Source organism: Branchiostoma belcheri, unplaced genomic scaffold (genome assembly GCF_001625305.1).
Source record: "Branchiostoma belcheri isolate BF01 breed outbred unplaced genomic scaffold, Haploidv18h27 scaffold90, whole genome shotgun sequence".
Classification (NCBI taxonomy): domain Eukaryota; kingdom Metazoa; phylum Chordata; class Leptocardii; order Amphioxiformes; family Branchiostomatidae; genus Branchiostoma; species Branchiostoma belcheri.
In genome coordinates, this window is record NW_017804576.1 from 1,303,663 (window position 1) to 1,313,406 (window position 9,744).

Sequence of the window (9,744 nt, forward strand, 5' to 3'; positions counted from 1 at the left end):
ATAAAGTTACTCCAGTATGTCCTATCTCTCATAGCGGACACTAATGCGGGCCCTGCGAGACCAGTGTCTCTCTCTAGCATGGACAAAGGTGTATAGTATAAGGACGTCCCACTCTACGTCTCCCAGTAGGAAGCCACTGTACTAGTCTACCAGCTGGTTCGTTACTACGAACAACATGCCCTGCCAGGGCAAGTCTACGAGGGTTTGTCTAAGTTCATTAAAAATGTGAAATTAGGTGTGTAAAGTGGGGAAACATCGATGTTATTCGTCTATAAAGTTCAATTCTCGCACTGTTATACAAACTACATTCTACTACAAAAATCAATACTACTACAGGCCCTCGCGGGGGAAATACTGCGGAAAAACACAAGACGGCACGGGCGCATTGCGGGCTCTCGAGGCCATCGCTGTCCGCATGAGCGCGCGGCTTCTGACGGCTGACGGGCGCTTCTCTCATCTGCCGGTCTCTCCAGCCGCCTGGAGTGGCCCGTTATCCGGGTGTCGGACAGGAGGGCTTAGGGACGCACAATGCTCCATTGCCTCGTTGGACGCGCCGCGATGACGGTTTACATCCTGCTGGTTTGGCTGGGAGGGACGGTACAGGTAGGGAGGGTTTCAAGGGCCTATACAGGCTAGCCTAGGTACCAGGCTGCTGCAGGTGGGGAGGGTTTCATGGGCTTATACAGGCTAGCCTAGGTACCAGGCTGCTGCCACGGCCAGGGGGACGGTACAGGTGGGGAGGGAATGTAGCTAGCTCCTCGTCTCCAGAGCTAGCCTGGGTGCCAGGCTGTTTACAGGATCCGTATACAGGCTAGCCTGGGTGCCAGACTGCTGCCTCGGTCACGGGGGGGGGGGGGTACAGGTAGGGCCTGTATACAGGTTCCATGGCTAGTCTGGATGCCAGACCGTTGCCAGGGCCAGTATACAGCCTAGCTCCCAGCTCCAGGGCTAGCCTGGGTGCCAGGCTGTTGCATGCGCGGGACAGAATACGGGCGACCGCCTCGTCTCCAGGGCCAACATGCCCCCAGGGACACCCATCAGGTAGATCATGAGAAACCGGGTCTAACCGTCGACTGGCCTGTGTACTGGCCCATGACAATAGTCTCACATTCAGGCTACAGGCCTGTTTACTGGCCCTGACAACAGTCTGAAACCCAGGCTACGGGTAATTTGGACTCGGGATTTGTAAGCTTGCTTGGTGGGAGCGGCGCTTGACTGGAGCAGGAAACCTGAATCTAAATAACCTGCAACGGGTTATTGAAACAGTCACGGAGATCAACCTGTTCTCAGCTCCGTCAATAATGGTTTACCTGTTCCTCTCTCACTTGCAGAGAGTAGAACGGGCCTATCTGACCGTAGTACCGCCGCCCAACTGCAATGATGTATGTGTTGCCATGCGTTGTTCGTGTCGTTGCAAAATCAACACTGGCACATCGCCTACATCGTCTTTTCGCCATCAGTTGCAGATGTTACTTCCGACAGGTGGCGTCGTGTGGCGTAACGACAGGGTATTTGGACCAGCACCAAGAGGTCCTCGCTTCGAATCCTGTCATGTCACTGATCTTGTGTCTCGATCTTCGGATAGGCACTTTGCACGACTTCCCTCACTCCTCCCAGATGTCAAATGGGCACCACGCTTCGGTTGGGGAGGTAAAAGAGGGTGGAAGGAGAGGGAAGGGCTCCGCCTTCCAATGTCGGAGTGAACACAGTGGACAAACAATCTACGGCCTCAAAAAGGCTGAGACTTTTACCTACGTTTTTTTTTACTACGGTCGGGACTACGAGTAAAGCAAAGGTGGCTCGAGGAGACTCGAAGATATCAAATCTGGTAGGTAAGGCGGTCCTGAATTGCCAGACAATATCATTAGTTTTGGAACACCTTTAAATTTCAGACTTTTAAACGGCCGGCTTTCCGCTAGAACCAGAGGTCGAGAACAGGCCCCTGAGTGTGTCGTTATCGTTAGAAGACTGTAGCGTCCCCCGCCGCTGCCACCAGTGTTAGATTAGGTTGAGGGGATACATGACCGCACTCGACCCCGACTTGGGCAAGACTGATCAAGAGGCACGTGGGTCCCTGTCTTTTATTGATCTTAATTCACACCAGATGTGTTGCTGGTGGCCGGACACAAAAATCCGCCCCCCCCCTACAAGACACTTCCCAACTACCCATCACCCAAACCCAGCCAGGGTTGGACAAGTTTTCAAAAATAATAGTACAAGGTCATTTTCACTTGCCCGAACCAACTTTTCACTTTCCCAAAATATACATATTTCTATGCATCTTTACTATCACCAAGGAAATTATCTTATTTTGTAGTTTATATTTGTTGGATGCTTTATTTATCGAAACAAGGTGGTTTGACTTGCTCCAAACACCATAACGGCTATACTTTGCATCCAAAAAATTTACTTGTCCAATCGGGCAAGTCTAGTGGCACATGCATCTGCCGGAACAGTATTTTTACTTGCCCTGGGCAAGTGGGCAATTGGCAGTGCGTGAGTTATGATTGTTGACAAGTTCTGTCAGTTCTGGAGCGTGCTGTCGTGTTAAGGTCACCATCTCACCTGCCCACACACTAAGGATGGACAGGTAAGGAGGCGGCTCCGCATACCTGAGGGACAGGTGAGCCCGAGTGTTACCTCCCCGCACACAGGGCGCTTTTTGTCCGGTACCTGCCGGGGGAACAGGTAAGTGGCACGTCTTGACATTCTCCTGTCGTGTTTATTTCCCTCGCCGGAGAGTCTTACGCTCTTAGGGCCGCCGCACCTGTCGGGCTGATGAGCAGAGAGGGGGTTTCGGGGCAACAGGTGAGACCGACGTTCACTTGGCATGGGCAACACGACCTGTCACGGATAGAACAACGTGTCGTCTACAGGTAGGGCAACAGGTAAGCTGGTCCATATACATACACAGGTAGGGCAACAGGTGAGACCGACGTTCATTTAGCATGGGTTCTGCTGTCACAGATAGAACAGCGTGTTAACCCACGTACTGGCATCTGCAGTTAGGGCAACAGGTAATCTCGTCCACATGCACAGGTAGGGCAACAGGTAACCATCTCTTATGCACAGGTAGGGCAACAGGTAACCCATTCTCATCCACAGGTAGACCAAAGGTAAGCCTGTCCACATGCATGTACAGGCCAACAGGCTAGTAAGCCACTGTCGTCCACAGGTATGGCAACAGCCAACAGGTAACCCACTCTCATTCTCAGGTAGGGCAACAGGTAGGGCAACAGGTAGGGCAACAGGCAGGACAACAGGTAGGGCAACAGGTAGGGCAACAGGTAACCCCCGTTCACGCCTGGCGACGCGCTGCCCGGTGACCGTCCGACCGAGTCGAGTCGGTGTATCGTGTTCCGTGCGCGTCTCTTTGACGGTCCCTGCTGCAAATTGGGTCGAAATGTTGCGGCAACAATTTCATTTGCCGATGGCTGATGAGGAAAGCCGGCCAGGCGAAAATGACTGATAAACTGGTGGACGTATCAACCACTAAGTATCTGATACCAGCCCAGAAGGACCAAGAAACGGTCATGCCTTCAAATATCAGAGTTTTCAACCAAGAATTGAGGTGTTCAAAAACTCGTATTTTCCGAGAAACTATCGTAGACTGGAACTCGTTGCCACCAGGCACAGTTGGGGCATCATCACTAGAAAGTTTTACAGAAGATTGAGTGTAACAAGTCGTTCAGTGTAACATAGCTAGCTACCGCCGCGCCGCGTGCCTGCGAAGCCGAAGGGCGGTTATACCGGCTATACAGATACAGAAGCTGGTGTGTTATGCCGAAGGGCGGTTATACCGGTTATACCGGCTATACAGATACAGAAGCTGGTGTGTTACGCCGAAGGGCGGTTATACCGGCTATACAGACATACAGATACAGACCGTGCTGTGCTCGTCTTGATGAAGCAGTTGTCACCTGGGCAGGGGAAAACGCCCCCTTTTGTTGCTCGTCGGACCTCGAGATAAACTCTTTCGGGGCAATCGTGCGTGTGTACAGCTTAAGTCTTAACGGTCCGGGAGTTATGATATGTAGCGGTTACTTTCAAAAGTAAACGCGGCATGTTATTTTGACTAAGTGGGCCCCGGGTATTGACACAAGAGGTCCGTCTGCATGCTCCGTGCTACCACAAGTGGTCATAGTTTAGGCAAGAGAACAGCCTGTGCAGAACCGCGGCCTGTTCTTGCGTTGCCCGTCCTTCCTGTCGTGCATAAGGCTGGTAGTAGGAGAGGGGCACGCAGGCAGGCGACTAGCGCCGGGGGTTGAGGGGTCTTCCTCTCTCAGCCTCGCCATTCAAGAACGTCCGGGCTTTTTATAACGGTGCGATCTCCCCTTACAGCCACACACGCAAAACTCGATGAGAATGAGCCACGAGTTGACTGAATAGCGCCAAATATTTTTCCGACGGGGGGAGGGAAGGCCGGCCGCCGTATTAGTAGTGTTTTAATCGTTCCTGCCTGGGTGTGGGTGGACGTTGGGAGGGGAGGGGAGGGTGGTAGAACCAGCGCTGGGCGCGCGTGTTGTACCAGAGGGAAGGAAACGAAAACAAAAACTGCGCGAGATGCCGCGTGTTTGCTAAAGAAGTTCGGACCGTGTGAAATGTTGTTGTATGAACATACCCTGCTATTGACATGTATTAAAGGGTCGGATCGGGTCACCTAGCGCCGGCGCGAGAGCTGTCCACCCCTGTTTACGGGTTGGTGTCGCCCCGCTGGTTGGTTGGGCCGGCGGCGGACCAAGGCGGGACCCACAAAAGCGGGATGATGTTAAATAAACATGACTGGCTCGGCGCCGTAGTCTCAGCCGGGCCGCGTGCATTAGTGCAGTCTGACCATGAAGCGGGTAGGCCTGGCAGAGACGGCGTCTGACACTAGGGGTAGCCACCAACACCAAAGGAATATTTCTAAACTTCCCTCCCTAATTCCTTCCATGTTCCAGGGGGCTGGCAGCGCTCTTTGATGCCGACCATTCGGAAACAGCTCAAACAGCACCGACGTAAGCAGCGGCGGCCGTGACTGTTAAATACCGCATTACCAGTGAGTCGTGCCCGAACCCTGCAGCCCCGTTCGACTGGACATCGGCTCGGCGGGAACCAACAGACGGCGGCTGCTCTCCTCGGGCCTACTGTACAGGCAGGCACCGCGATCCTGCGAGCAGGGACGGCCGCGGCATGGGCGCCGCAGACTGGGTTGTACGGGCGGTGCTGTGTTCCGCGGCGGTGGCCGGCCTCCTGGTGGCCGGGGGTTTGCGTCGGACGGACGGCCTCCCCGTACTGGGCCCACAGACACAGGTAAGACCGTACAGCCTTCCCTTGTAACGTCAAACACGAGAAAGGGGTGCTGATAAAGAGGAATTCCGTGTTTGTTTTCTTCTTGTTATGACGGGTAACGAGGGTGAGAAAGAAGAGGGATTTGCACGTATAGAAACCTTATCGTTGGGCCGGCTTCCGCGCGCGCTATGCCCGCTAGCATGCGGAATGTCGTCAGATGAGTGTGCACTGGGCTGGCAGAGGGGGGACACGAGAAACCAGCACCCACTGATAAGAATAACAAGTTGGGCTTAGCGGCGATACAAGCGGGAAGCCAGGCGTGCGGACCGGGACGCTTTGAGACTTCGCTTGTTGGTCCAGGCGTCGAGTGACGAATCAGACGGGTACAAGTCAGCCGGCAGAGGCGTCTGCTTCTGAGGCTAGTACTAGAACACATCGACGTGCGCTCCTTCTGTACGGCGAACCTCAGCTCAGCGCCCCGGCGTCTGTTAGTCATCCATCGGCCCCAGAAGCACAGAAGCCCCGTGCTGGCGTGCCGGGAAGTTGTTCCGCACCTTACGCACTGTAAGATCCTGTAAACCCCTGCCTTTGTCCAGGTCAGACCGGCCGGCACGACCGGCCATGTCCTCCGAGGGCGGGACGATGTTGCCTTGTGGAGGACTGTATATTTTCCTTTCTCGGGATTGTTCCTGTCCATTACCGGGTCTTACTAGCCTCTACCGGACTAACAACGCGGGCTCAACAACAGTAGAAATGTCAAAAATAGTAGCGAAATTCGGAGTTTGGCCACTGTAGAGTTCATGTAAAATCTAGGGAAAAAAAGAAACCTTACGACGTTGAACCCACTCCCCTAGCCTGTCAGGCCCTATTTTTGCCGAATTCTACTACATGTACTAGTATCATAACTCCCTTAGGATACGGCCTGGATGCCAGACCCATAGCACACTAGGCCCACAGTTACCCTGCACACTGAATATTGAGTATAGTGTGCTGTGCTATGGGTCTAGCATCCCTTAGGTTAGGAAGGCCTGGTGGAGGCTAGGCCTACGGTCTTACCAAACGTGATGAGGTCCACAGTTCACCTCTGGTCCACTCACTCACACGCGCCGCGCCAGGACGCTAATTGAGTTCTTTTGTTTCCACATCATAAAACTGGAGGAGAGTCTATAAACGCCCCGCTTCTTCACAAGTCGGTGTGTTGTACACAGCAGGCAGCACACAGGTTCGCTTGTACATACAGCAGGCACACAGGGCAGGCTAGTCGGTGTGTTGTATACAGTAGTACAGGACAGGCGAGTCGGTGTGTTGTATACAGTAGTACAGGGCAGGCGAGTCGGTGTGTTGTACACAGTAGTAGTACAGCCTACAGGGCAGGCATGTTGACGAAACGGCGGCGTGTAGTGATACAGATCGTGTAAAGGATACGCCGCCGCTTCGGTAGCCTACTAGGGATGCCGCCAGATGGTCGGACTGCCCCCCTCCCTTTACACACACGTACACAAATTTTGTTTCGCTACTAGTTCTAACCAGATATACGGGAGAGATTTTGTGCTTATTGGCCTGAAATTAAATCTGGATGATGTTGGTTTGGGATAGCGTTGATCTGCACTGTCCTAATTACTAATAACCACTCAAATGATAAATGTACTCCTGCAATCTGAGTCCTGTTTTGTCATGTTGGCGTCTTCTTTCCGTCTTGCAATATGTTCAGGAACTGTAGCGTAAGTTGTGTATACTAGTAGTTACTTCGGGTACTGCATTTTGGGGCTTTTTGGGATTTTCTTGGTATTTTTTGTCGGGCGACCTGCAGAGTAATGATCAGGAGGGGTCAGTTAAATCTCCTTCTAGCCTCTAACAGGCTTCAGACGAGGCTGGAATGGGCAGAAATCGGCTAGACAGATAACATGCCAGGGGAGTCAGTTCGCTATCCAAATGAGTACAGTTTGTCGCTCTGAAATGTATCTGAATCTGTATTTCTTTGGCATGATATCGTAATGTTATCTGTCTATTAGCCAATTTTTACTCTTGCCAGCCGCCTCATAAGCCTGGTAGAGGCTACAGCGTTGCCGGTTTCTTACGATCTGCTCGTAGATTAGAGATTGATCTCGTGCCTGGGGATCGGCGGTAGCCTCTACCAGGCTTCGGGAGGCCGCTGGAAAGAGTAGAAATCGGTCAAATAGAGAGAGATAACATGCTGGGAGAGTTGGTCCGCTGGAGAGAACAGTTTCCCGTACTCTCAAGTGGACCAACTCCCTCGGCATGTTATCTCTCTCTATTTGACCGATTTCTACTCTTTCCAGCGACCTCCCGAAGCCTGGTAGAGGCTAGATTGGCGGGAGATTGTTACCGGGATGAAAGAGCCGCGCGGCGGGCTCGGAGGAAACGGTCCCGGAGAGGGGGTCGTCACGGCCTGCGCACCCCGTAATCAAAACACAATGTTATCGTTACGAGAACAATATGTTCTACCGGTACTCTCCGGATCCAAGCAGAGGTTGTGGGGTCGTGTGGCGTAGCGGCAGAGTGCGCGACTCGGAACCTAGAGGTCCCGGGTTCGAGTCCTGACATGCCACCGATCTTGTGCCCTTGGGAGAGGCACTTTACACGACTTTCCTCACTTAGCTCAGGTGTAAATGAGTATTGTCCTGTCATGTATTTGTCCCCTGTGTTGGTGGCGGCATTAATATAAGTTGATAAAACTTGAGTGGGCCGTCACCACGTCTGGTGATTACATGTTGGAATAAATAAAAAAGCAGAGGTTTGGGCTTCGGCGCATTTTTAACGTGTTTTAGGCGTTTTTTTTATCGGATTTTAATTTTTGCACTGGCATATTTTTTTCTGCAGCCAGGCCAATAACGCCACAAGTAAGCCCAAACACGTTAAAAATAAGCCCAGGCCTAAAACTGTGCTTGGAGAGTAGATCTCGGTAGACTCGACATTGCTGTGTGAGCGAGAGGAGAAGGAGCCAGTTTACATTAGCAAACGTAGTGTACCTTATAGCAGATCAGACTGTAGTTGTGTTCTGTATTACTCGTACTTTAGTTACGTCCATTGACACAGTACATGTAGTTTAGCATGTACATGGGCTCCACACAAAAGTTCAGCAGAACGACCTTAATTGTGAAATTTACTGAGCAACCAACTTGTGTATCGATCAACCAACCAACCAACCAACCAACAAACAAACAAACAAACAAACAAACAAACAAACAAACAAACAAACAAACACATAAAGTCGGGACATTGCACAACATAATAGACCTGTAGTCCGTATTGTAGTGGCACTGTATACGGAACGGTAGAACGATACTTAGTTGCGATGTGCACGTATGTAACGTTACTGTTGGGTTGACGCTTCTCCCAACCTCTTATGAGTGAGTGACTCCCGCGCTAGTAACAGCTAGTAAGACCGGACAGGCCTCACAACTAAGTTGCGGTCCCTGAGATTGGGAGAGGTGCACCTGCAATGGTACTACCGTATTTCGAACAGTAGAATGAATTGCGAAGTAGTATTGGATTGGTACTTCTCCCATGCCATCTTGTGCGACGAGTGAGCGACTCCCGCGCTAGTAACAGCTAGTTGCGAGGCCTGCCCGGTCCCGGGCGGGGTGCACCTGTTTACACGGTCTCCGTGCCATAAGGAGCAGCGAGCAAATATCCCGGACACTCGGAACTAGCCTCTACCAGGCTTCGGGAGGCGGCTGGAAAGAGTAGAAATTGGCCAAATAGAGAGATAACATACCGAGGAAGTTGGTCCGCTAGAGAGTAATGTCCAAGCAGATGTTTAGGTGGCGCAAAAGACAGTATCAAATTGGCCAGGCAGTATCCATTGGCCAGGCTGTAGCCATAGGGTGGCTAATAGTTACAGTCTGGCCAATGGATACTGCCTGGCCAATTTGATACCGTTTTTTGCGCCAACATCTGCTTGGAGATTAGCTAGAGAGTACAGTTTGCCGCACCCACGTATTCTCTAGCGGACCAACTCCCTCGGCATTTATCTCTCTATTTGGCCAACTTCTTCTCTTCTTTCCAGCCGCCTCCCGAAGCCTGGTAGAGGCTAGCTCGGCCCGGTTGACACACGGAGGTTGACACAGTATCTCATGATGGTTTGCTCTGCGGTTGTTGATCCACGGTCACCCGAGCGCCGGATAACACGCAACTGCTATGATCCGGCCGCTGATAACGAGGGGATGAAAATTTGCTCCGTCTGTAGTCATCTAAAGCTGAGTTCAACTTTAAATGGGCGATACGCTCAGTATAAAGGTACCGATTCACGATTCACTGTCGGACCATGCAGGACCGTAGTTGTTCATTTCTTCGAACGCTTTTCGATTTCTCAGATACAAGTATCACAATTCATCAAATATTTTCAGACACACACTGACAGAGAGACACACACACACACGCACAGATGCCCCCCCCCCCAAACACACACACACACACACACACACACACACACACACACACACACACACA

General features: G+C 51.9%; 1 protein-coding gene across 1 annotated transcript in view; it reads left to right on the plus strand.

Annotated features, from left to right (window-relative positions):
* The window catches only part of LOC109487930 (isthmin-1-like), a 41,025-nt gene that overhangs the window by 16,235 nt on the left and 15,046 nt on the right, over positions 1–9,744 (plus strand). Inside the window, exon 2 of the mRNA XM_019792032.1 lies at positions 4,941–5,292. Coding sequence (XP_019647591.1) covers positions 5,173–5,292 — 120 coding nt within the window. The 5' untranslated portion in view covers positions 4,941–5,172. The remainder of the gene's footprint in view (positions 1–4,940; positions 5,293–9,744) is intronic.